This window comes from Acipenser ruthenus, chromosome 22 (genome assembly GCF_902713425.1).
Source record: "Acipenser ruthenus chromosome 22, fAciRut3.2 maternal haplotype, whole genome shotgun sequence".
Classification (NCBI taxonomy): Eukaryota; Metazoa; Chordata; class Actinopteri; order Acipenseriformes; family Acipenseridae; genus Acipenser; species Acipenser ruthenus.
In genome coordinates this window covers 162,818-190,415 of record NC_081210.1, presented here as the reverse complement: position 1 = coordinate 190,415, position 27,598 = coordinate 162,818, and the positions used below count along the sequence as shown (strand labels likewise).

Below are 27,598 nucleotides of genomic sequence, written 5' to 3'. Positions count from 1 at the left end.
TTATTTATTCTGAACAGTGTGTTCTTGCCATCAGTGTGTTATTTCATACTGTTATCTCACACAGCCTTTGGTAGACAGCAGGGATGACACAAGCACACGTTTCACAGGGGTGAGGCTGGTACACAGCAGATCACTTTCTTACCATTAGATCAGTCTTGAACTGAGCTGAGTCATGCGTTTGCCGTGTCCACAGTAAACTGTATACAGTGATGCATGTTTCCTATTTTACTGTATAAAGTCCTTTACTGATGCAATGTCCTCAGTATTGTTTAGGGTGCACTGTAATTGAAGGCGGTACAGTGGTGCAGGTTATAGCTGTAGTTGAAGGCTCTACAGTGGTGTGGGTTATAGCTGTAGTTGAAGGCACTACAGTGGTGCAGGTTATAGCTGTAGTTGAAGGCTCTACAGTGGTGCAGGTTATAGCTGTAGTTGAAGGCTCTACAGTGGTGCGGGTTATAGCTGTAGTTGAAGGCTCTACAGTGGTGCAGGTTATAGCTGTAGTTGAAGGCTCTACAGTGGTGCAAGTTATACACAGAAGTGTGTTATACACAAAGCAATACAGTCTCAGGATTGCACACCTGCTTCCTGAACATTCACTATACTCGTGGATGTTCAGAATGATTGTTTTACATTAACGGGATGGAGAGTTTTGTTTTTTTTCCTGTTGGGTTTTACTTTGGTGTCGAATGAAAAGTTTTTAAATAATTAATAACCTGTCCTCCACACTTGACTCTTCTTTCAACGTTGTCCTCTGTGTTTAGATCCAGACTACAGGCTTTCTCTACAGCTGAGAAACAGACCTTAGTGCAGAAGCCAGTATCATGGTATCTCTGCTCTACACACAGTTTTTATATGGGTAATTTCATACAGTAAGAGAATGTGTTGTCATTTGTATTTGGTTTCAGGTAACGCATTTGTAAGTGATACTGATGACTTATATGAAAGGGTGCTGTTACCTTCTAAATTATTATCCTGTTGCTTTTGGGATTATTAATTATACCATTTGAAGGATTCCCTTTGTAGGCAGTTTGCACGTGGTTTCAGAAATGTTATGCTTACGAGCTGGTAATACACAGGAGAGGCACTGAAGCACACACTGTGTCATTGTATTGGCTGGATCTCATTGTTAAACAGGTGGCTCTTCGAAGTGCATCATGTGCAATATACATGTTTCTATACTGCGATCAGAAACCTGTCGCACTCGAGCCCTCTATAATCCTCCTCGCTGTATAAACCAGTACAAGGCATCCTTACATCTCACTCTCCGCTCTGTGATTCACATTGACACTGTGCTGAGAATGGGATCGACACTGCTCTTGTGTCAAAGTGCTTTGGAAACACGTGGGATAGAAACAGGCAAGCAGTGCAGTATCCATTGTAAATCAAACAGGACGACGGCAGGAAGTGTTGAATGATGCCACTCTGTCCCCCAGATCCCATCAGAGCTGCAGCAGTGTGTTATTATTATTCTCTATATATTCTAGACCTCCTTTGTGTTTAGCTGTAAAAACTCATCTGTATGCCAACAGTAACCAAATCATTTGGGATCAAATTAGCAGGCATTAGCCAGCACTCTTCCTAATCCTGCCTACCTCTGCAAATGCGCTGGAGGATCCAAAGATTCGAGTAATTAGGCGTTCCCGAGAGACCCTGTATTCCCTGCAGTGAATTTGTTTGCATTTAATGAAGGAATATCTAAATGTCAGAGACAGGTATCAAAATAACACTGCAAGAAAGCTGACCTTGTTATCTGGGTCAGAAGCAACAGCGAACACACTTAGAGCTCCGTCTCTTCCGGGCACAGCAGACACAGACGGCAGGTCATTCTTAGCTGGCACAGCAGACTCAGATGGCAGGTCATTCTTAGCTGGCACAGCAGACGCAGGCGGCAGGTCATTCTTAGCTGGCAGAGCAGACGCAGGCGGCAGGTCATTCTTAGCTGGCAGAGCAGACGCAGGCGGCAGGTCATTCTTAGCTGGCACAGCAGACACCGTCAGCAGGCTTCCTCTTGTTCAGCCCGTCCGATGCTCATCTCCTTTTCTTTGTCTCAATCATCACTTCTCCATGGCAGCTTTACCCTGAGCGGGGCAGCAGGCAGCCCAGTGGGGTGACTTTAACATTCCTGAGGAATCTCTGTGCAGCGATGAGCTCTATTAGCTCTACAGTACAGCAGTGACGGGGTACAGGGTCAGCAGGCTGTTTCAATCTAGTGCGTCTGCAGTTTTAGGGGGCTGGATTACAGAAGTGCTAAACTGTGTTTTACAATCCATTTCCTTACCTCTTATTAGCACTGAAGCCTCATCACTGCCCCCCTTTTTCTTGTGTTTCCACTCTTTTCACTCTTCGCTTGGTTTTTGATACTCGTATTCAGGGTAAGACCTTGACAAATAAAAGAGGGACACGGACAGTGGTTTTGATGCAATTCAGTGCAACCCTGTAGTTTAAACTTGGACGACGTTACTATTTCCTACACTTTGCCAAGTTTTACTGTGCTTTTACCAGGGCAAAACAGCTTTTCGAAGTTGCTCTTAATGCTGGTATCATGTGGCTGTATAGTTTCACAGGCGTTTGTAAGGTACTGGCTGTTTCGAAGTGATGAGAGGATTAGGAATTGTTCCAAACATATTCCAAGCAGCATTTTTTTTTTTTTTTTGTGGTGGCGGTGAACATGTAAGTAACAATGACATCATCCCACATTCTTTTTACGATCAGCTACAGACAGCGCTTCGTGTAATAAATCCATTTCAGAAAGGTTTTATGGCGTGTCCTTGAAATCAAAAGCCTTCCCGCGACAGATGAAGCCATTCCTTTCCATAACCTCTGAGATTGCAGCACCAGCAGGCAAACACTTTGAGAGACGCGGGTTCGGAGTTCCATTGCTGCATGAACTCTGCCTGACCCGTCCTGGGTTCTGCTCATTTCAAAACCAGTTCAAAGTATAGTATGGGCTGTGAGGAGTGAAGATACCCCTTTGTGTAGAGCTGTGTGTGATCTGTATAGTATGGGCTGCGAGGAGTGAAGATACCCCTTTGTGTAGAGCTGTGTGATCTGTATACTGTATGATCTGTATAGTATGGGCTGTGAGGAGTGAAGATACCCCTTTGTGTAGAGCTGTGTGATCTGTATTCTGTATGATCTGTATAGTATGGGCTGTGAGGAGTGAAGATACCCCTTTGTGTAGAGCTGTGTGATCTGTATACTGTATGATCTGTATAGTATGGGCTGTGAGGAGTGAAGATACCCCTTTGTGTAGAGCTGTGTGATCTGTATACTGTATGATCTGTATAGTATGGGCTGTGAGGAGTGAAGATACCCCTTTGTGTAGAGCTGTGTGATCTGTATACTGTATGATCTGTATAGTATGGGCTGCGAGGAGTGAAGATACCCTTTTGTGTAGAGCTGTGTGATCTGTGCAGACCGCAGTGTATGACAGATATCTCTGCAAGAGTTTAATACTGCAATTCCATCATACTGATACAAAACCTGATAGGATTGCACTGTTTGACTACTTTCCTGTGCTTTACTGGGTGGCAGTGGGACTATTCTCTGATACTAGTTGAGAGCACTTGCAAAATGCACTGAAATGAATCAGTTCCACCAAGGTGGCAATGCCAAGGTCTCACCCACTTGCCTGCAGTTTTATCAGTCCCCCAAAGAGCGCATGATAAAACAGGGCACCTGCCATCTGCTGTGTGCCTCTCTCTCACGCACGCAGGGCAATAAACTCCTGGCAGTCTATGAAAGTGTGTGGGCAGGATAACACACAGCACTACTCCCCTCCTAACACCCCCCGTCTCTTTGATCTAGAGGAATCATTCCGCTGAACATTAACTGTGTGGTTAAAGATATCCTGGACTGTATGTTATCATCTTAGAAAGACATTATCACACCTGTCTTGAATAGGATTGTAGCTGTCTGTTTATGTGAGTGTACTGTACGTATAATATCTCAACACACATTGAGGTGCGTATGTATGTGTCTGTCTGTGTCTGACAGTGTTTCTGTGTCTCTGTGTGTCTGTGTGTGACCAGTGTTTCTGTGTGTGTGAGTGTGTGTGTCTGTGTGTGACAGTGTTTCTGCGTGTGTTTGTGTGACAGTGTTTCTGTGTGTGTTTTTGTGTGTGTGTCTGTGTCTGTGTGTGACAGTGTTTCTGTGTGTGTGTGTTTGTGTGTGTGTGTGTCTGTGTGTGACAGTGTTTCTGTGTGTGTGTGTTTGTGTCTGTGTATGTCTGTGTGTGACAGTGTTTCTGTGTGTGTGTGTGTGTGTCTGTGTGTGACAGTGTTTCTGTGTGTGTGTGTGTGTGTGTGTGTGTCACTTTGCTTACAGGGGCTGTTTGTGTTGACAGCCAGCACTGATGAGGATGCATCACTCTCTCTGTATATTAAACATGAGGCATTGCTGTACTTCACTCTCTCTGTATATTAAACATGAGGCATTGCTGTACTTCACTCTCTCTGTATATTAAACATGAGGCATTGCTGTACTTCACTCTCTCTGTATATTAAACATGAGGCATTGCTGTACTTCACTCTCTCTGTATATTAAACGAGGGAACACTGCAAGAGGGCCTCCCCATGAACTGTGCTGCTGGCTGCAAACTGTCGACAGGCAATGCCAAGGCATTCAAGCCCCTGTCCCCTTGCCCCCTCTCCCTTAGAAAAGTTGAACGCAGTAAATTTGCATGATGGTTTTCCATTTACCATCATTTCCTTGGGTTTTGCCTGTATTTTTTATTATATTCTCTTGTATTGTCTCTCCTGGTAAGGGCCACTATAGTGAAAAGCAAAAGGATGTTTGGGAGAGGGGAAGCTGAAGCATCACAGTTTCATGATGTTTCTTTGTGTGTGTGTGTGTTTTCCAGAAGCCAGGGGATAATGGAAACAGCCTGGTGTGGCAGAGTCCGCTCCAGTCACTGAATGGAGTTCCTCTCCTGAACAGACCCTGGCCTCTGCAGGAGGGGTGCTCTGCAGTCAGCACAGGGAGCATGGGGGGGACGAGGACAGAAGAGGTGCAGCAGAGCTACAGGCACTTCTTGAAGGTAGGTATTTGCATGCAGCGTTGCAGGGGGTTGCCTCCAGCCAGTCACTCAGGAGCAGGGGAGGCACAGCCTGCCTCCAGCCAGTCACTCAGGAGCAGGGGAGGCACAGCCTGCCTCCAGCCAGTCACTCAGGAGCAGGGGAGGCACAGCCTGCCTCCAGCCGGTCACTCAGGAGCAGGGGAGGCACAGCCTGCCTCCAGCCAGTCACTCAGGAGCAGGGGAGGCACAGCCTGCCTCCAGCCAGTCACTCAGGAGCAGGGGAGGCAGAGCCACACACTTTCATGGCAGGCTTGCAGTACGCTGAGCTTGTCAGTCAGATACCGTGTCAAGACTTCCTCTATTTCCATTGCAATTCAACAAGGCTGCAGACAGAGTGTGCGGGTCAGAGGCTCACAGATGACTGTATATAGTATACACACACACACACACACACACACACATATATATATATATATATACAGTATATATACATACATATATATATAGATATATATATATAGTGTGTGTGTGTGTATACTATATATATATATATATATATTACTGTACTTAAATCCATACGCTGCACCTTTAACACTTTTATTCAGCTAACATGTTGGGTTTCGCATTTGTTTTACTTATCTTATTACTTATTCATATAAACTGATGCAATCAGGTCTACAAAATACAATCATGGTTTTGTGCATTGCCGCGCGCTTTGAGCTCTGTGCAGTGAAGCCTGGAGATTACACCCCTAAGTGTTTGCAGGTGTGCCAGTTTATGAAGGATGGAGGTTAGCACTTCCAGTGTGAGGATAACATCTCAAAAGAGAAACTGCCAGCCATCTGTGGAAAAGCCTTCCGCGCCTGAGCCGGTAACGCGGTCACAACTCTCTCCACGACTTCTTCACTGCTTTGTGTGTTCTGATCTGCCCCTCCAGAGTCAATGTACTTGAGTGTTCAGATTTCATGTGGCTTAATCGTCCCTGATCAGTCCCCAGTCGAGTAACACTCACTTTTATTTAATCTGTGTGTTTAAAACCTGGTTCAGGTTTCCTAAAAGCTGATAGGAACTTGTAGCTTTACAGACAGCGCCTGCATTTTCAGACTTTATCAACTATGTTGTTATACCCAAGCATAAAAAAAACAAAACACTGAGCAAGAAAAAAGATGCGATGAATATCTTACAGGGGAACTATCTGGAGAGAGGAAATGTCTGAGGCCTTTGTAGCATCAAAAGAATCCTTAGGCCCTCTGGTTAGCTGCAGCTAGCATTGATTTTATTTGAGATAGATCTGCATTCCATTTCAGTCATTATGATGTGCATTTGATGATAGTGGATCTTTTCTCCTGGCATGGAATTCTTACAGTGAGATAAACAGAAAATCTGCGCTACAGAACTCGGCTTCAGAGATGAGTTTCAGTGCCGTTTCCAATCATGGTAAACTCACACAGTGGGTGGCATTCAGTGAGGAATCTGGGAGTGTGTACAGATTGTAAGAGCGCTGTGCTAATGCTGCCATACCCACAGAATAAGCACACTGCATGTTGATTGTGAGAGCACTGTGCTAATGCTGCCATACCCACAGAAAAAGCACACTGCATGTTGATTGTGAGAGCACTGTGCTAATGCTGCCATACCCGCAGAAAAAGCACACTGCATGTCGATTGTGAGAGCGCTGTGCTAATGCTGCCATACCCACAGAAAAAGCACACTGCATGTCGATTGTGAGAGCGCTGTGCTAATGCTGCCATACCCGCAGAAAAAGCACACTGCATGTCGATTGTGAGAGCGCTGTGCTAATGCTGCCATACCCACAGAAAAAGCACACTGCATGTTGATTGTGAGAGCGCTGTGCTAATGCTGCCATACCCGCAGAAAAAGCACACTGCATGTTGATTGTGAGAGCGCTGTGCTAATGCTGCCATACCCACAGAATAAGCACACTGCATTTCGATTGTGAGAGCGATGTGCTAATGCTGCCATACACACAGAAAAAGCACACTGCATGTCGATTGTGAGAGCGCTGTGCTAATGCTGCCATACACACAGAAAAAGCACACTGCATGTCGGTGAACAGCCTTTAACAAAATGATCTTGTAATAAAACTGAACTCTCCTCAGGTGCAGTGTCTTCTGAGAGTGCACTCGGTAGCACAGCCTGCCCGTACAGCACCTTGCTCATAATGGAGTCCCTCTGAATATTCCCCAGTTAGGTACCAGCATGCTGCAGAGTGCCGGACGATTCCTCGATAGAAGATTTCCGTTCAGATTTTAAAAAACCCACAAAGTTATCTCTGTCTGCTAAAGCCGATCCGTTTCTTTTATTTAATCTAACCTCAGACACACAGCGCCACTAGGTGGTCATTAGTTGTAACTACAGCAAGGGGGACCACCCCCTTTACCATACCAATATACCCCAATCTTGGGATGTGTGAAGTGCATAAAGACGAGCTGACCTGAACACACGACTGGTCCAGGAATCAAACACGCTGGGTCTTGCTGAGACACACGGCCTGTTCTTAGGGAGTGCTACAGTTTCCAGGTAGCCTCCTGATAATTGGGGGTAGCCGTGTGCAGCACTGGCTCAGTTTGGATTTCCTCATAGCTGGTGCAGACCAGCCTCTGCTGCCTCTGCATTGGCTGTTCCTCACCCTTGCTTGGTTTCGTTGAATTGCAAACGTTACTACTAGGCCCGAGTTTTCACCCTTGTGTCCCACAAGACACCGTGCTCCAGGTCCTGTGACGCGCATGCTCGGTGTGTACGCGCGCTAGTCCCTGCAGGGGGAGACAGGCTGTGATTTCAACAGGGACCGAGTTCAGCGTCCGCAGGAGAACGCGTTTCCAAGCAGAAAGAGCAATCCCTTACTTCATTTGAAACCCAGTGTTCGAGATTAGATAAAATATATAGAGAGATGCACTTTCTCTTTCTGTAGTTTTTCTTAATTCCGTTTTATTAATTTATGTGCGCTGCTGAGTAAGGAGCATGCAGTGTCCGCTACTCAAATCAACAACTTTCTAATTTATATATAACTTGTAGATTGTATATTATTATTATTATTGTTATTATTATTATTATTATTATTATTATTATTATTATTATTATTATTCGTGCTGTTTTGTAGGATTTCGTAGTTTCTTTTTTCTCTGTGGGTAACCGAGACGCCTCTGATGTGAATGCCGCGTTCACAGTGCTGCTGCAGGGATCTTCTTCCGAGCCGCATGGAGAAGCCACGGTCTCCGGAGCCCCGGGCAGACGTGCACCGCTGCGACCCGGCGCTGTGGCTGCGCTGGGAAGGTATTGCTCGCTGTTTTGTTCACAAAGCTGGATACGCGGGTGTACTAGCACGGTGTGTTGTTTTGGTTTTGTAACGAGCTCCGGTACTGTACGCGTTTTGTTTGAAGATATCGCTGTAGTTTATTTGATCGTGCTTGCTAATGTTGCTACTTTGTTGCAGACGCTGCACGGGTTAACGCAGCCGCTTGTTGCTTCGGCTTGATGTGAATTCACCGCACGAATCGTTTTGACTGTCGGCGTTGTTGTTGCCTGTGTTTGAGCTGAGCTTGTTAGCTCTATGTGTGTGTCCTACCTAATCTGACCAGAGTGCTTTAAATGAGGGTTATAATCGTGTTTACAAGAATTATTATTATTATTATTATTATTATTATTATTATTATACAATGCATAGCCCGCATCGTTCACACGGTCCAGTCCATACTTCATGTACCAGTGCTGTAAGAAAGGAAGCTATAAAGAAGTCCTCAGACTCGCCATTGCGCCTCACTGATGCGATAGAAATGCGTTATCCCAGTTTAGAGTCATCCAGGGAGTTCTGTGATTTGTGAGGAGCAGGCGTGCGAAACATTAAGTGCAAGAAAGTGAAATGGTTACAATTTAAAAGTGTAATTATTATTATTATTATTATTGTTATTATTATTATTATTGTTATTATTATTATTATTGTTATTATTAGTCGTAGTAAAGTCAGCATGCCGAATCTGGTAAGATTCATGTTGGCACGAGACGCCAGGTATTTCAGATTTCCTCGTGATTCAACCACCTCGTTTATGTTTTAGATCTAGATGGGTTTATATAGAAGCTCTTTGGAGGGAATGAGGTTTTTGTCAGGTATAATAAATGTATCTCCATGAAGCGGCAGGTTTCTCTGCAGTTTGCTTAGGTTTTGTATCCAGTTCCCAGGTGAGTTTGGGGACACACAGGCCCCTATGAATAAAGCCACTGTATAGCTTGAAATACCTGAGCTTCTAAAGTTGGCAGTACTGCTGGCATTGTGTCTGTATTATTCAAATGGATAACAGCAAAGGCTGGAGACCTCTCTCTCTCTCTCTGACAACAGGACCCACCATTTTCAAATCTTGGTTGTGGCTTCAGGTCTGGTACCCTGTTCGGAAGCCAACAGGAATATTGAAATACAGAGTGTCTGCTGCTACAGCTTTGTAGTCCGGAATGGGAGCTCTGGGGATGGAATCCTGCACAATGCACTGGAATTCTGAGTTGTGGGGATGGAATCCTGCACAATGCACTTGAATTCTGAGTTGTGGGGATGGAATCCTGCACAATGCACTGGAATTCTGAGTTGTGGGGATGGAATCCTGCACAATGCACTGGAATTCTGAGTTGTGGGGATGGAATCCTGCACAATGCACTGGAATTCTGAGTTGTGGGGATGGAATCCTGCACAATGTTCTGGGGATGCTCCTCTGTTCTGGAGTCCCTGGACCACCCAGGAGAATCCCTGAATGGAGTGTAACACTGTCTGATTGCTGCTGACCTTGTTACACTGTAAATAAGTGTGGGAGGTAATGACCCCCCAGCCCCTAAACACAGTGACAGGTCGGTTACAAAGGGTGCTGGTGCTGACATCGTCGATCTGAAGCATTATGACACTTGTAGGTGTTTTTAACATACAGGGTGGTGGTACCCCAGCAGAGATCGTCTTAATTAAAGTGACGGCTAATTGAATGTCATTCCAGTTTTATTTTGTTTTCACTGCTCTGATGATGCACGTTGGTTTGCAAGGGGGTTGCTGCAAACACACTACCTGAATCCACTCAGGGAAGCACAGACGCGGGAGACTTCAGAAGCAAGCAAACAAACTAGAAGCCTTTCAAATGGGTTATTTAAAGAAGTCTCGACAGTATTAAAACCAGACTATTCCAAGCACAAGACCCTCTTTAAGCAAAACCCGTTTAACCCTCCATGCGTGGTGGTTGTAATGATGTCATGAATTTGAATGTGCTACCTGCAAGTCTTCAGAGTCCTGTATAGACTGACTGCGGTCTCTGGTATGTTTGCAGTAACAGCTCGTGCGCCATTCATTATCACGTGACACACGCGTTCAGCTGGATTTTAGGTTAGGGTTCTGTGGTAAAGGTTTGGAGAGTTATTGAACAAAATCTAATTCGGTTTACCGTGTTTATGCAGAGTGTGATAGACGGACATATCCGGGCCATAAAGACGGTGGTGTGTTTTAAAAGACTCCCGAGTTGCATTCCTGTTGTGTGTGTCTTACACTGGAAAATGCAAAGTGATTAAACTAGTTTAGCGGCGCAGACGCAAGAGGCGTCGAGACGTCGTTTGCAGTACACTGTACTGAAATATGAACCGACAATGCAATATATACTCCCCGTGCTTTTAAAGCGAACGAGCCCGGTAACTGGCTTTGCATTGGGGTCTCTCTCTCTGGCTCGCTCGCTCCCTGCCTGTTTTTCCCAGGCGCCGCGGTCTTGTTTTTGAACGCAGGCGGCGCTGTTGAGCTCCTCTCGCTCCTCGCATTCAGCGAGCGAGAGAGGCAGTCGGAATGAGAGTGAGAGGCAGCCATGGGGAGGAGGAGGAGGTGGACGGGAACTCACGGTTTTCTTTGTTATTTTTAAACTCTTACAACTCCGTCCTGTGACAAGATTCACAACGGCCTGTCAGCGCCGGGGTTCCCGATGCGCTCGAAAACGGGGAGCAGGCTTTTACAGGTACCGTAAGAAACTTTTTTTTTTTTTTTCCGGAGCCCAAGCCCCGGGGTTCAGCAGGATTGCGGTTGCACGCACGCACGCACGCAAACACAGCAAGATCAGTCCGTGTTGAGATGAGGGATGTCCCTTCTTCGGTTCGGTCGCTGTGCGTGTGCGTGTGCGTGTGCGTGTGTTTGAATCAAACTGGAGCCGGATCCAGTCGCGGGGCCGTGCGGTCAGGATTGATCGGTGAAGCCGGGGAGGGAGGGTTGCTGAATGTCGCTCCGGATCGTCTGTAATCGGTGTCGTTCGGCTGTAAATAAGGTTGTAAAGTAGTTGTATGCTAGTGGGTCGGCTGAGAAAGGGCCTGGCAGAGTGTGTGTGGAGTTTGATTATGCCTCTCCCCTCCCCCATCCCGAGGCCAAGACATGAATGCAATGTGGGTCCTCACTTCAAAGCTGAAGGGAGAGGAGCGGAAAGGGGGAGAGTGTAATAACACTCTACCGACCAAACTGAAAACGTTTCGCCTGACTCCCCTTTCCCCCCCGTGCCTGCGTGTTTACAGTGATTGCAGATCACACGGGTCGCGGTGCTCGCTACCTGCAGAACTGTGAATAACCCGATCAAACGCATCAATCCTAATAAAGAAAGAGAGCCGTTTGCATATCTAACGCTTTAAAGAACCAGGTAAGGTATTGCTGTCGGCTCCGGGTTGTACTGTATCGCTATCGCTGGCATGGTGATGGCGATTTGATTGTTTTTTTCATATATGTTTTGAAGTGGATATTATGCTGAACTTGCCTGTGCGGAAAGTGATGCGCCCACGTACAGTCATACATAGACGGATGGATGGCTGTTGCTGTATGTTTGGTTGTGTATGTAAACAGACTTATATCGTTGTGTTTCGGGTATCAGAAGCATGTGTGGGCGCACCCGTGTGTGTTTAAGTTGTGCTTCGTTCACTAGTACCGTCATTAAAAATAAAATGCGTTTTCGTAAACCTGCTATTGAAGGAAACACGAACTACTAGAAACACATTTGCAGTGTCTCCTTTCTGTGTTGCATTTGACTAGCAAGCTTTTTTCATTTTGATACTAGGTAACGCTGCTTGTAATGCAATGGGTTTGGGTATTGTAGTTGATAAACCTCTTCAATACATTTCACATACAGTCAATGTTCACAGCAGACCCACCTCGCTGCAGGCTTATTTTAAATACGCATATTAATACCCCATCCTTTCTGCCCTGGTTTGGTGAGGATTGTGCACCTGCTGTTTAAAAGGGTGGCGCTGGGATCGCATGTACTCTGAGGTTTGTTTAAGAATCCTGTCCAGAACAGTGTGCCGGAGAGCCACACGTTGTAACCCACCTGTGCAAGCCCAGCCCATGAGCCTCCTTCATTATACTGGAGAGGATGCATTGAACTGTGCATGAAAACCTTTCCCCAGCGGGGTGTATTATTCTGATTAGTCTTTTTGTTGTATTATTTCTTCTTCTTCTTCTTCTTCTTCATTTCTTAGCAGATGCCCTTCTCCTTAGTCGTAAACAAAACATACGTCTCAAGAATCACAGTACAAGTATTAATACAGTTAAGAGCAAGATAAATACAATGACTTCAGTTCTAGTAAGTACAAGTATATGACAAAATACGATTCAATATCGGAGCAGATAACAGTGTCACTGATAGTTGCATCAGGATACGATTAAATGCAAAATACTACAGATTGAATAACACTTGTGGCAGATTACAGTACTCTGAAGTACAGGATTAATTGCAGCGGATGCTAGATCCTATGCTGTTGTATTGCTGTGTTTCCAGGTCACCCGTGTGTTTCGATATCTTTCTCTATCTCTTGCATTGATGTAAAGCAGTGACTCACACAGCGGTACTTGTAATATTGAATATCTCTTCAAAGGGCACTGGAAGCGACTGGGGTAGCAGTAGCACTGCTTTGTACATTTTGGATTCTAAAACATGAATTTTATTATCCTATATACCTTTTTGCTAATTACATTTTTTTGTAAATCCAGGAAGTCCCATTGAGATGCAAGTCCTTTACGCAGGGGACCTGGTCAAGAATGCTGCAGTACAAAAATCCTGAGTTCAGTTAGTCTCAGAATGATTTCATCTGAGCCTTCTCTGTTATGCAGGGAGTTAGCAATACTGCGTCGACCAGATTTCTTTAGCAATGACTAAAAACACTGCAAGAGAATGTTCGAGTTCCCGTTTAATGCTGTTTATTTCTCTCTCTCTCTTTCAGGAAGAGTTCTTCAGCAGCAGCACTTGCAGTAGTCCTTATTTAAGTTTTGAAAGATTTGGACTGTACTGGGACTGGGTGAGTGGACACTGTAGATTTGGACTGTACTGGGACTGGGTGAGTGGACACTGTAAATTTGGACTGTACTGGGACTGGGTGAGTGGACACTGTGACGATGAGTGTGAGATCGAAAGGGTACCCCATGGATCTCGGGGGCAGCTTCACTGAAGACGCCCCCAGGCCACCGGTCCCTGGCGAGGAAGGGGAGCTGGTGGCCACGGATTCCCGGCAGCATAGCCACAGCTTCTACTCCACCAAGAGCGAGGCTTCCACGGCCACGCCGCGCCGGCCGGACCTGGACCTCGGCTATGAGCCCGAGGGCAGCGCCTCCCCCACACCGCCCTACCTCAAGTGGGCCGAGTCGCTTCACTCCCTGCTGGACGACCAGGATGGGACCCACCTGTTCCGCACCTTCCTGAAGCAGGAGGACTGCGCCGACCTGCTCGACTTCTGGTTCGCCTGCAGCGGCTTCCGCAAGCTGGAGGCGAGTGGCGGCAACGAGGAGAAGAAGCTCAAGCTGGCCAAGGCCATCTACAGGAAGTACATCTTGGACAACAACAGCATCGTGTCGAGGCAGATCAAAGCAGCCACCAAGAGCTTCATCAGGGACTGTGTGGTGAGGGTGCACATCGAGCCGGCCATGCTGGACCAGGCGCAGACAGAGATCCAGGCCATGCTGGAGGAGAACACCTACCCCGTGTTCCTCAAGTCTGATCTCTATCTGGAGTACACCCGCACAGGCGGGGAGAGCCCCAAGCTGTGCCCTGACCTCAGCTCCGGCTCTGGGACCGGGATGGTCCAGCCTGGGTATTTGCCCACTCTGAACGAGGACGAGGAGTGGAAATGCGACCAGCAGCCGGAGGAGCAGGAGGGGGACCCCACTCCCACTAACAGGCTCACTCAGAAACTGCTGCTGGAGACTGCGAGCCAGCGAGCCGCCAGCAACAAGAGGAGCCAGGACAGCAGGGAGTACAGGTGAGCCAGACACCAGTGCAGTCATAGGACACTGCTGTGCTGTCTAATTACTCATGGAGCGCTGTGTTACTGTAGGGAGCTGTGGGAGATGCAAGCTGATTCTCACCCACTCAAGCTCACAACAGTCAGGAAGCCACTCGTGGCAAAGCTGCCCTGACCTCTTGTAGAGTGGGTATGAGGAGCTTCTATCATACAGCTTCCTACGGGAATCTATATGGGTTCAGTGTAGTTGGCTCTTATACAGGAATCTATATGGGCACGGTGTAGTTGGGTCTTATATGGGAATCTATATGGGTTCAGTGTAGTTGGCTCTTATACAGGAATCTATATGGGTACGGTGTAGTTGGGTCTTATACAGGAATCTATATGGGTTCAGTGTAGTTGGCTCTTATACAGGAATCTATATGGGTACGGTGTAGTTGGGTCTTATGTGGGAATCTATATGGGTTCAGTGTAGTTGGGGAAGCAGCAGTCTAATGGAAGTGAGAAGTTTCTGAGATTTCATTGGAAGGATTTGAATTAAAAAGGATGCAGAGAAAGTCAGAGTAAGGGTCAGGCTGTTATATAAATAACTGTATTGCTGATAATGAAATGTATTCATGTGAATAGATCCGGCAGACGCAACTGATCCGGCTCAATTCATATTTCAGTGAAGTTCGAGGGCTCTAAAAGCACACAAAACAGATTCTAAAGTGCAGAAGGATCCATGTGTAATTCGAATCGTAGCCTTGTGTTCTCAAAGTAAACACACAGCACACTGCAGTTCTTCTTGTGGAAGCAGGAAACGTTCCCGTTTGGAGTGCTTTGTAGTTTTAGTGCCGTCATAAATATTGTTTTATAGCCGTGGTTTTGTTTAAGAGTGCCTTGATGTTTTTTTTATTTTTGTTTGTCTCTCGGTTGAACTGTGAGGCTTTTTAAAGGCAGTGTGGAACTTTTGAATTCTGCAGGCTTGTCTGGTCGTTTGCTTGCAGGGCTGCAGTGGGTAATAACTGTGATGTTAAAAACTGTATTCGTTGGGTCGGATGTTTGGTTGTATCTCAGGGGTTTGTTACACAGTTGCCACAATAAAAGTGAGACATTTAAATAATGCAATAGTTTTCTGTTCCCACTGCGCAATGCAGCCAGGGTTAGATTGCTGTAGAGTAGTCAGGAGATCCCATGTCTCTGTCCGTCTGATCCCAGGGATGCACAAACATCTCCCTGATGCTCACAGTACTGTAATGTGAAGCTCTTTTAATCTCCTTTACTCAAGAAGAGCTTGAATTATCCCTGGACTCAAAACAGCAGGGACAGAGCAAGGGGAGTGAGAGCTTGGACACTCAATCAATCGACTGGATCATTTTGGGTTGGAAACTAATTCAAGAGCAACACACTTTTTAAATGTGTTTTTATTTAATGCAGGGATGAAAAAGTGGATTGCTTTAAATCTCTTCTGCTTGCTTGCTACCCTGAGGCAGCACACTGCCCAAATCACATGAGTGAAATAACATGCTCCCTTTATGCAGATAAATCTCTTATTGTCTCGGTGCTCCTTTTTAAACCAGGCCTATCGCACACGCACTATTTCATGTTTCTTTCAGAAGCTCTTTCTTATTCTTCGTTGCAGATTCACTGATCAGGTGTTTCCAGCTGTGAAGGAGAAGCTGTCAGTGCAGTTTCAGTGAGAGAGTCCCGAGATGAGCTGAGCTGCTGTGTAGTCTCACTAGAAGTGTGCTGGGAGAGGGAGGGGGTCTTTTATAAACGACAATGAGTCTTCTCTGAAGCTCTACCTCTTGGTTTTGCACAGCGCCCTTAAAGGCTGTCGACTTTACTGCTATACTCGCGGCTGAACCAGCGCAAAGCAATGCTCGAAAGAATGCCTGCAGAGTCCCAGAGTATGGACTTGTGTGCTAGGATGGAGCCCCCCGTGCGATACGAGCATGCAAGTGGTGGCTTCCCCTCTAATGTTTTGTGTCTCTCTTTGTTTTCAGACACGGAACGTGGCGGGAGCCCGTCAACCCTTACTATGTGAACACCGGGTACGCCATGGCCCCCGCCACGAGCGCCAACGACAGCGAGCAGCAGAGCCTGTCCAGCGACGCGGACTCCCTCTCCCTGACGGACAGCAGCGTGTGCGTATCTCTCCCCAGTTCAGCTTCTTTTCAGCGGGCGTGTTGAGGCACTGGGATCCTTTTAAGACCCAGCTTGACCCAAAGTTCTGAGATCAATCAGCTGCTAGGAACGGGACGAGCGTAGATGGGCCGACTGGCCTCTCGTTGGTAAATTCATGCCGTTGTAATAGTTCTGCAGATTGCACTATTGATACCAGTGCTGGGATCAACACGAGAGATTCCTGCCCAGCTGATACCTGGTGATTTCAGTGTTAAGGTTGAGAAGAACCAGCCCTGCAGTAGTCATCACACATGATTACTAGCTTGACTGGGATACAGGGTTTTATTTACTGGCTATTTTTAAATGCTAATTAAAAACTCAAAGTGCTGGTGCCCACAAAGGACTGCTTGTTGTGGTTCTCAGTTGATTTAAAATGAACGTGTGCTGTAGTACCGTTGCCCTGTGAAACCATTTTGATAGGACTCCTTTGCCGGTGAAGCCTCCATTGTTCTGTTGCAGTGAAAGACAGAAAGGGAACTCCTTGCTGTGTTCTATTCCAGGCGCTGCATGTTAACTGATATAATAACTGGGTTGTTGGCTCGCTTTTTCTAGATCTGCTGTTACTGTCTCTGTTTCTGTATGGGGGCGGAACGCACAGAGAACTGAAACAAGTCTTCGTGTCGGAATACAGAGAGTTAACCGTAGAAGCAGTCATGGTCTTTCTAATGAGTCTGCATGATTTACAGGAGTGATCAGTGTTCCAAGGCAGTTTAATTCCCTTTTTAATCTCCTTGTATCTGGTGTACAGCAGGTCAGCGCAGCAGGTACTTGTGAAAGCAGTTTCCACAGAGCGCCTCTCCACAGAATTCAGTGAGAGAGGGCTGGAGGTTCAGAGGTAGCACAGAGGGTTCATGTTAAGGAAACTTCAAAGGCAGCTCAGCGGGACAGAACATGTGTTTGAAGCTGGCGAGATTAGAGTCCATTATCGGACGCTTGCCACGGTGTTTCCGACAAAGACAAGCCCTGTCCTTCGGGACTGAGGCTGTGAAGTACATTCAAACGCATTCACAGCACCCTGTCAGCACACTCTCTTGGGGGAAAGCCGGTCTGTAGAAAAGGGTTCATCTGTGAAGATTTAAGAGCCGTGTTGAATCGACGCAGCAAGTGTGTTTTGAAGTTAAGCTGCGCAAAAAATAAATTTAAAAAAAAAACAAAAAAAAATGCAGTTTTGTCTTGTTCTTGTATGCTTGCTGTAAAATGCCTGCCTGTGTCCCCCTCTCCCACAGAGATGGGATCCCTCCGTACCGATTCCGAAAACTCCACCGTCGAGAGATGCAGGAAAGCGCCAAAGCCAATGGACGAGTGCCACTACCTCATATGCCTGTGAGTGGGAGGCGATTGCATTGTGCTGCATGCTGCTGTATGTGGGAGCAGGGAGCAGATCACAATTTAGAAATCACTCTGCATGGTCAGAACAGGCTGCAAGAGTCCAGCATTGCATCACAGAAATCTGTTCCATCTGATTAATTTGCTTCTCTTGCTAGTGCCACAGAGCATTGTTATGCACAAGCAAATCTGCAATTTGATTACAGCAGTTCGTTTTGGCAGCGCCCTGAAAATGAGATTATTTTGCATGCTGAAGAGGCGGAACAGTGGCTCCTGGTCTTTGATCATGCTGATGTGGAGAGTGAAGTACCTAAACTCCACTCTAATGCTTTCTCTTCAATGGCATTGGTGCTGAAACTCAATGGCTCTTTAGTATAACAATAGACAGGCGTTGCTGTGGGGATTATTCAGTGTACTTACTGGAATAGTTACCACCTAATTGGAACTTCACTTGCTTTTGTTTATTTCAAATTAAATCATGAAACAAGAGCTTATTTTCAAGGACCTATAGCTGTTTTCTTCTGCCTAATAACACACACGTCTGTGATTTTCAGTATTAGATTTGAAGTGTCTGTTTCAATGATTGTATTTATTTTTGCACCTTGTTAATTTGTCACAGCACAGAGGCTTAGTCCTCAGTGTGAGGCCAGGCACAGCCTCCGAGCTCAGCCCGGCCCAGGCAGAGGCGCAGGATCCCAGCCCAGCCCAGCCTGGCCGAGGCAGAGGCAGAGGCAGAGGCGCAGGATCCCAGCCCAGGCAGAGGCGCAGGCTCCCAGCTCAGCCCAGCCCGGCCCAGGCAGTGGCGCAGGCTCCCAGCCTGGCCCAGGCAGAGGCGCAGGCTCCCAGCCCAGCCCGGCCCGGCCCGGCCCAGGCCGAGGCGCAGGCTCCCAGCCCAGCCCAGCCAAGCCTGGCCGAGGCAGAGGCAGAGGCGCAGGCTCCCAGCCCAGCCCAGCCCAGGCCAGCCCAGGCAGAGGCGCAAGCTCCCAGCTCAGCCCAGCCCAGCCCGGCCCAGGCAGTGGCGCAGGCTCTCAGCCCGGCCCAGGCCGAGGCGCAGGCTCCCGGCCCAGCACAGCCCAGCCAAGCCAAGACTGGCCCAGGCAGATGCAGAGGCTCTCAGCCCAGGATATCTCTGGACTGTCAAAGCTCTGTTTTAGAAGGAGCTGCACTGTGGTGTACTGCAGCACTTTGTCATTCCAAAGCTGCACTGTAGGGATCCCGGCTTTCGAGCCAGGAGTGAGGGTTTAAACTGCATCTGTAGAGAACTGGAGAAGCACAGACAGTTGAACTATCACTAGGCTAACAATACTGCAGATCAGTGATTCACATTTAAACAAGGGGCAATGCTTAATTTCTCAATTCTTACTTCTTACTTATTATTGAATGCAGGTGCAGAAGCACTCACTAGTCCGTGGAATGCAGTGGTTAAGAATAGCAGGAATCCCGAATTAAAAGCGTCCAACTCAAATAAGCAGAAAAGCAGTGATGTGCTGCTGTGTAATCAGTCCGTGAGGGCTTCTTCTGTGTGTCTTGGCAAGCGTGCTGTAGAGCGAGCTTTAATATTGAAGTTTAAAAAAAAAAATTGCTTGCTTTTTATAGAAGGAGATTTTAAGGGGCTTAAAATAGAAAATGTCACAATGCCCCCTTTGTGCTGTTTCTTGCATATTTGCTTTAGTGAAGCTTGTCAAGTTCTTTTATTTTTTTTTTTGTCTGTTCTGCTCTGGCAACACATTTTGAACTATTTCTATCTATATCTCCGGATTTGTTTTTCCCCACTGCAGCGCACATACCGGATCCCGAAGGATATCCACGTTGAGCCGCAGAAGTTTGCTGCCGAGCTGAGCAGCAGACTGGAGGGGGTCCTGAGGGAGCGCGAAGCCCAGGAGAAGCTGGAGGAGAGACTGAAGCGAGTGCGAATGGTGTGTAGCACGTGTCCCAGGACACAGCCAACCTGCTGCCCTGTATCAGGACCTCTCGCTGTGGGTGGGTGGGGTGGGGAGGGGGGGTGGGGGATAGGCCATTCTGTTTAATCAAGCTTTCAAAGGAGTACCAGTAGAACTTGAAATGTCTTGTCGGACGCTAAGCAAGTCGCACGCAGATCAGTTTCATAACTGGATTCTGCATTCGAATTGTTAGCCTATGTCCTTCTCTGACACAGAGAAGGATCGCTGCACTCTCAGATAACTGTCTCTGCGTTCAGAAGATGGCTACACTCTCAGATAACCGTCTCTGCGTTCAGAATATCGCTGCACTCTCATAACCGTCTGCGTTCAGCTGTGTGACCTCCATGCATTCCTTTTGACATTTATTAGGGCGGGCCTTCAGTTTGTCTGCCAGTGAAATGATTGTTTATTATCAAATGAGCAGGACAGCATTATTTAGCACAGATGGACTGTGCATTTGATTACTTTTAAAGTGTGGTTTCTTCTGTCAGTGAATTGCCATTGGCTAGCTTTGAAAATGATGAAGTGCAGACCTGCTCTACAATTGCTCACACAATACAGATGTGCACTTCACAAAGAACAGGTCTTGAAGTAATTAGCTCTGGTGAGTGATGAGGTCATTAGTTCTAGCGCATGTAACGTGTTTAAATTGAAGGCTCAGGAATCAATCCTGTGCTGTCAGGCCGGTGCTTTGAGGGATGCTCGTTTAGTGCAGGCTTTGCATTGATGGCAGTAATGAATGTTGCAGTGGATGTTCCGCTCCTGTGTGTTTCACATACACGGTATCTTTAATCTGTTACTCTGCTGTGGCTCCTGTTCTATCTACGGGTCTGTGTTGAATTGACACGAAATTCTCTGCAGGACATTTTCTGTGGTCTGCAGTAATTCCATCTGCATCTGGGACAGGATTCAAGAATAGTGGCGTCACTTAACTACAATCGAGAGGAAAACAGAAGGCTCTGTTGTTCAGATGCTGGGAGAGCATTCTCTCCCTAATTACATTGCCCTCTGATATGTGCCTCTTCGTGCTGCTTCAGTCCAGCTCGGCCAGCGGCTCAGCTCTTGAAAGCACTGCGTTTGTGTTCCTGATTCGGGATGGAAAGTCACGGCTCTCGTACAAGAACCGCCACAAGCGCACCTGCACAGATTCCACTGTCCACATCCCTCTGGGGAACAGCAGTAGATTCCCATTTGCACAGATTTCTCTGGCAGTGACGTTTCTATTGTATTTAAAAAATAAATAAATCTGGAATTGAGGAAGGTGATTGCCCTCTGCTGGCGGAGGAGAGTACTCCCTCTTAAAAATATCCAATGCTGACATAATAAATGCTTGCTTTAGTTATTTGAACATTTTTTTTAAAAGGTTTGAACCCAAGATGTATTTAAATGAAAGTAGACTATCTGCTGACCAGTTGTGTTTTAGTTGTGTTTCAGTGAGTGGGTCCCGCTGTGCTGAGACTGCGGTGTGTGTTTCTCTCTTCCAGGAGGGGGAAGGGGATGACGCGGATGTCTCTCCTGACTCTGCTGTGTGTGTTTCTCTCTTCCAGGAGGAGGAAGGGGATGACACAGGCGTCTCTCCTGACTCTGCTGTGTGTGTTTCTCTCTTCCAGGAGGAGGAAGGGGATGTCGCAGACGTCTCTCCTGACTCTGCTGTGTGTGTTTCTCTCTTCCAGGAGGAGGAAGGGGATGACGCGGACGTCTCTCCTGACTCTGCTGTGTGTGTTTCTCTCTTCCAGGAGGAGGAAGGGGATGACGCAGGCGTCTCTCCTGACTCTGCTGTGTGTGTTTCTCTCTTTCAGGAGGAGGAAGGGGATGACGCAGGCGTCTCTCCTGACTCTGCTGTGTGTGTTTCTCTCTTTCAGGAGGAGGAAGGGGATGACGCAGACGTCTCTGCTGCTCCCTCGCTGGTCAGTCACAAGCTGCCCCCCGTCCAGCCCCCGCACCACTTCAACTCGCGCTACTCCGACATGTCCTACAGCGGCATGCATCTGCGAGACGCTCATGAGGAGAACCCCGAGTCCATCCTGGACGAGCACGTCCAGCGCGTCATGAAGACGCCCGGCTGCCACTCCCCGAAGTCGCGCTCTCCAGACGGGCTGCCCGCGGGCAAGCACCCGTCCAAACCAGGGCTGAAGGCGGAGGGGGCTGGCATGTACCACCACAAGCACGTGTACCACCACACCCACCACCACGGCACGGTGAAACCCAAAGAGCAGGCTGAGGGGGAGGCCTCGCAGAGGGGGCAGAGCAACCTGGCCTGGAACGGGGATCCGCACCACTATGCAACCAAGTCTCGCAACTACGCAGACAGCATGGGCATGGCGCCCAACCCCATGGACTCACTGGGGCACAGGTGGGTGCTGAGAATCGGTCACCTTCATGCATGGAGACTCTTCTAGTCTTTTATATGGGGACGCACATGCATTATAGACTCAGGATGCCATTTTACCTATATAACGCAATGGAAAAAATGGCAATGAGAGATGTGTTTGTGTCCATGAAAGGGTTAAGTTCTGGAAAGATTCAAACCGATCAGGTACGTCGTTGATTCTCTTCGCCTTGCTTGCTAAGTGGCCTTGTTTCTCTCCTTGTTGTTTAGTAGTAAAGGAAGCACGCTATCTAAACGTGCCTCCAAGAAGGCGGAACCCCTGAAAACGGAGGACAGCCGGAACTTTGAGATGCCCGCGCCTCCCGAGGACATGGAGAGAAACCAGAAGATCCTGCAGTGGATGATGGAAGGGGAGAAGGAATCCGGGCGCCACAAAAAGACGCCGTACGGGTGAGATGGGAATACAGGATTTGAGAATGTATCTGCGCTGCTTTAGAAGTCGTTGGAAGTGGTTCTGTACTTTCTCTTGCACTCTTTGTATGACAGAGCCCCTGACACAGTGTGAAATACACACCCCACATTGCAAGCTTGCAATGTTCAAGAGATCGTGCTGCTTCTTGTATTGCAGTCCCAGGTGAGTGATGCTTGATTCCTTCTTTTCCTCCACAGAAGCACCGGCGGGGTGAAGAAGGTGCCGAGTCACGAGCCGTCCAGACCCAGCTCGATCGAGCGGCCGGGGGCAGTGCACCCCTGGGTCACCGCCCAGCTCCGCAACAACGTGCAGCCCTCCCACCCCTTCATCCAGGACCCTACCATGCCTCCCAACCCCGCCCCCAACCCCCTGACCCAGCTGGAGGAGGCTCGCCGGCGGCTCGAGGAGGAGAAGAAGAGGGCTGCCCTCCTGCAGGCCAAACAGAGGTAAGACGCGCGGACAGGAGGGGCTGCAACCTGCTTTACAAGAGGCAGAAAACGCTTAGTCTTTTTAGGGTTCTAAATGATGACGACTTCGGAAGAAATGCACCAGGTTTGAAACAGCGTTTTGTTTGTTTTAATTGTGAGTGTAAATGCAGTGTTGTAGTTGATTTGCCTGCTGAAGCTCGCAGTCTGGAGCAATGCTGCTTGTGTCTTCACATGTCCTCAATCGGACACTGTAACTGCTTTGGGCTTGTAGTGGATTCCAGAACGCTATCAGGCTTGGCTCAGTGTAATCTGCTTAGTCCCGTGCTTGTGTCGGCGATATGTAATCAAGCACCTTGTCAGACATGAAAGCTTTCCAGCCTTCATCTGAGCCGGTCCCCACAGAGCTGCATCCTCTGTGCAGTGCAGAGTGATTGATGGAGCCACACTGCCGCTTTGTTCTGGGGGACCGGGAATGATTACTACCAGAGCACCAGCTGGCAGAGCACTGCAGGGGGAAGGAGGCTGCCTGTCCGCCCCCCTGCGCTGCCCAGAGAGAGGAAGGCTGCGTGGCTTGTGGGACATGCAGTGCTGCTGCCTCATTAGGATCACGTTGCTGAAATGTGATTATCGGGGGGCAGGCTTGTGACATGCTGGGTGCTGACACAAGTATCCCGAACTGCATGGAGAAAAATGAGACGGTCTACTGATGGGCTTCCGTGGAGGTGTTTTTAATCAAATAGAAGCTGATCTGCAGTGACATCCGTGACGTTCATTGCTGTGCTGTAGCTCTGCCAAGTTAGTCGCAAGGATCCAGGCAGGAAGCCGAAGCATACATTTACCCAAGATCAGAGCACATGAATGTAATGCAGTGGGTATTGAGCATTGATCGGGCACGTGTGCTTCTGCAAAGCAGACAACCAACCCTGGGTAGCAATGTAATGAAATGTGTTTCTTTAACTTTCAGGCATAGAACCCAGAAGAAGCAGCCGTGCGAGAGCCTTGTCGTGGCGTATTACTTCTGCGGGGAGCCCATCCCCTACAGGACCTCGGTGAAAGGACGCGTGGTCACGCTGGGGCAGTTCAAGGAGCTGCTCACCAAGAAAGGGAGCTACAGGTAAAGCTGCTTTCATGAAGTGGACCGGGCTGGGCTTCAGTAGCTAATGTTCATCCTGCACGCAGCATGGTGCTGCTGGTGCCTTCGTCGGATTGGAGAACGAAGCTGCTTCTAAAACCTGTAATAGGATTTATTAAAGATGCATAGAAAGGAAACTGCCTTCAGCTGCGCTCATGATTTTGAAATGTTGTTTTGTAGGTATTACTTCAAGAAGGTGAGTGACGAGTTTGACTGCGGGGTGGTGTTTGAAGAGGTTCGCGAAGACGACGCGATCCTGCCCATCTTCGAAGAGAAGATCATCGGCAAAGTGGAGAAGATCGACTGAACTGGAGGAGGGGAGACGACCACCTGAGGCGTGTGGGTGGAGAGAAACAGGTGGAATCAGCGTATTGGAAAGGGAACATGCTCTGTACAGTGGAGCGTGCGGCGAGGGTTTAACGGTACAAGGTTAAAGGAGGCTCATCAGTCCAGGGGAGCCTTCGAAGGAGCAGAGAGGTCCTGAAGAGAAGAGGCGCTCTGGGAAACCTCATCTGGACTGTAGGGCTTTCACTTTCCACAGATAGATGAACCAGCTGCTCGGTGCCACAGGATGCAGTGGTGCTTCAAAGGCACAGTCTGCCCAGCGCAGGACACAGAGAGGTATCTTCACCATATATCGAGTGTAATGTAGCATTGTAAAGTTGTATTAGGAACTGTGCCATGAATCTGTTTACTAAAGCTGCATATTTTTGATATAATGCAATGGAATGAAAGGACCCTTTCTAATGCACCTGAGCTCTCTTGTGCTTTCTTGTAACTTTTGGTATGTACAGGTACTTCACACAGTGACAGGCCATCCGGAAAGGGGGAAAACTAACGAAACAAAAACAGAGAAATAGTAGCTTTTCTTTTTTAATGAAAAACAGCTGTTGCTATCAATGCATTGGATTGTTACAATTCACTTTGTATTATATTTTCATGATAATACTGTCTTTGAAAAGTGCTACAGGAGCTTCTCTTAGTTTGGAGTCCTTCGCATGGCAGTATGTGTCTTTCTTTAAATCCTTAGATTTATAAATACTATCCAACCACTTCAAACTGAACTTCGTGAGCCAGTGTTTTGTATTTTCCTTAGTTCTGGTATTTTATTTTTTTGAAGTATTTTGCTGGTCCATCACCCTATGAGAATCGCACAGAGCCATCAGCCTATGAGAATCTCACGGTTTGTAGTGTTGTCTGTGCTGGATGTTACCACAGAGCCTCTGCGTGTCATTTTAAAACGAGCGTGTTTTCTGTTCAGATCTCACGGTTTGTGGTATTGTGTTGGGGTTCTGTGTGTCTTGTTTTCCTGTGGATTTGTTTGTGCTGATTGGAGGAAGCGAGGTCATGGGGTGCAGGTCAGAGGTGCCTTGTTCAGGTATACTTGCCTGTATTAAAGCTGGTGCTGGCAGGAGGAATCCCAGTAAAACAACTGGTACCTTCACTGGCTCTCACTGATACAAAATCAACACACAGACCAAACAGGGAGCTTTGTGTTTAAAAATCAATCAATCGATTAGTGAAATGTCTGTCACTTTGATATCTGAAATCCCCAGTGGTCTGTGAAGATTGAAGTGATATTATAAAGAATATATAATGCTCTTAATTGGTAGGAATAAATCTGTGTTTTTTAATCAGTGGTTGACAAAGGCAGGCACAGTATAAATCTTCCTGGAGCCCCGACATGACCCTAAAGAGGCAGTGGAGTGTTCATCACTGTGTGGCATTATTAAAATCATTCACATAATACATTGTTTACAGATACCTGAATGTATTAAACAGACTAGCCTGAGTTTAAAGAAAATGGCTCAAATCTGCTTTTCTAGGTTTCTGAATGGGCTTTGTTAGAACCTGAGTCTCTGCTAATCTGTTTCATCACTGAGTTCCAAAGACCAGCAGTCCTGTGAGAGGTAAAGCTACAGTTAACCGGCGATGTGGGTCTTGTGCAGCGTGCAGTGGATCAGCAAACATCTCATTTAAAAACGAAAAAAGTATACAAATATGCTGTACCTCCCTGTCCAACTTGCATTCAAAACTTGCAGGGAATTGAATTGAATTGGTTTTAATCTACTGTTGTAAGTCCATGTTAGATTGAAGAGTTTTTTACAGGTTCATACTGGGAATGTAATGAAGACAGGTTCGTTTGGAAACCGTTGGAACAGTGAACTGATTGAACGATCAAGTCTGGGAGCGTTAGGTACCCCTCGTATATAAAGTGTTTAACAAAGTACTGTGCCACACTAGATTGCATGGCCGCATTTATTTATTTAGAGGTTTTCCTAACCTGTATTTTTTTTTTTTTTTTTTTTTGTACAAAGTAAATGAAACCTCGTTGTAAATGTTTTAACAGCACCTGTGACTCTTCAGCCCATGTGTTTTTAATGTGAACTGTATAAACTGTGCTGCAGTCTTGTGTATAATGTGGGCGAGTTTGATTGGGGGGGGGGGGGGGGGGGCACTAATCTGAAGAGTTTATTCCAGCAGCATTGCCCTGCTCTTCTTTACAAGCTCTTCTGGATCCTGTGTTTCAGCAGGTGCAGATTTCAAGTCTGTCTTGATGAAAACGGGACAATGAAAAAGTAAAACCATGAAACTCCCTATGAGAGGTCTAATGTAAATATACATCACAGAGTGCCTTTTAAATTGCAACGTATACATGTCTGCCATGCGATTTCCCCCGAGTGACAAATCAGTTGCTTTCATCCAGGGACCTGCGTTTTGGTTTTTAATTTTTTTTTTATTTGCTCAGCAGGGATTGCTTTTTCATGCGACCCAGCATTCGGACTCTGGAGACGGTGTGTGTTTTTTAATTTAAATGTTTTTTTGTAAATATGTACATTTTCATATAAGTGTCTCTAACCAGCAGCACATGGTGATATTTAGTACCCTGGTCACGTTTCAGTGTGCTGAGATGTGCAGTTAGCTTTTAAAAGGTACTTGGACAATAAAGAAATGAAAACTACTGTTTTTTTGTACTTTTTTTATTTACGGTTTACACCAGAACTGATCCATCATCTCTTTGTAATCGACCACAATAATCATGAGGTCAGCAACACTGCCCATTACAGACACTGTGCTTGTATCCACACCCTCACTGACCACGCGCCTGCCTCTGCTGTAAGCATGAGGTCAGCAACACTGTCCATTACAGACACTGTGCTTGTATCCACACCCTCACTGACCACGCGCCTGCCTCTGCTGTAAGCATGAGGTCAGCAACACTGTCCATTACAGACACTGTGCTTGTATCCACACCCTCACTGACCACGCGCCTGCCTCTGCTGTAAGCATGAGGTCAGCAACACTGTCCATTACAGACACTGCTTGTATCCACACCCTCACTGACCACGCGCCTGCCTCTGCTGTAAGCATGAGGTCAGCAACACTGTCCATTACAGACACTGTGCTTGTATCCACACCCTCACTGACCACGCGCCTGCCTCTGCTGTCTCACACCCAGTAAAAAGCAGCAATGAAATGATTCATATGATGGGGTCCATAAGGATATAAATGCATTGCAGCAGGAGGTAGAGAAAGCGAGGAACCCG

General features: G+C 47.1%; 1 protein-coding gene across 7 annotated transcripts; it reads left to right on the top strand.

The window, feature by feature from the left end:
* The first annotated feature begins 4,897 nt into the window (after positions 1-4,897).
* LOC117418194 (axin-1) lies at positions 4,898-27,012 on the top strand. Of its 7 annotated transcripts, XM_058995688.1 has the most exons (11): positions 7,612-7,771; positions 8,139-8,311; positions 13,241-14,272; positions 16,243-16,383; positions 17,650-17,746; positions 19,528-19,665; positions 21,552-22,042; positions 22,289-22,468; positions 22,688-22,936; positions 23,883-24,032; positions 24,231-27,012. In XM_058995688.1, exons 3-11 carry the CDS (start codon positions 13,413-13,415, stop codon positions 24,355-24,357), a joined length of 2,433 nt encoding a protein of 810 aa, XP_058851671.1. In that variant the 5' UTR covers positions 7,612-7,771; positions 8,139-8,311; positions 13,241-13,412; the 3' UTR covers positions 24,358-27,012. The 7 variants fall into 7 exon arrangements, with proteins under 7 accessions (XP_034782790.2, XP_058851673.1, XP_058851671.1 ...); XM_034926899.2 differs by lacking the exons at positions 7,612-7,771; positions 8,139-8,311 and adding an exon at positions 4,898-5,038; XM_058995690.1 differs by having other exon boundaries at positions 7,610-8,311; positions 22,292-22,468.
* Positions 27,013-27,598: the final 586 nt, after the last annotated feature.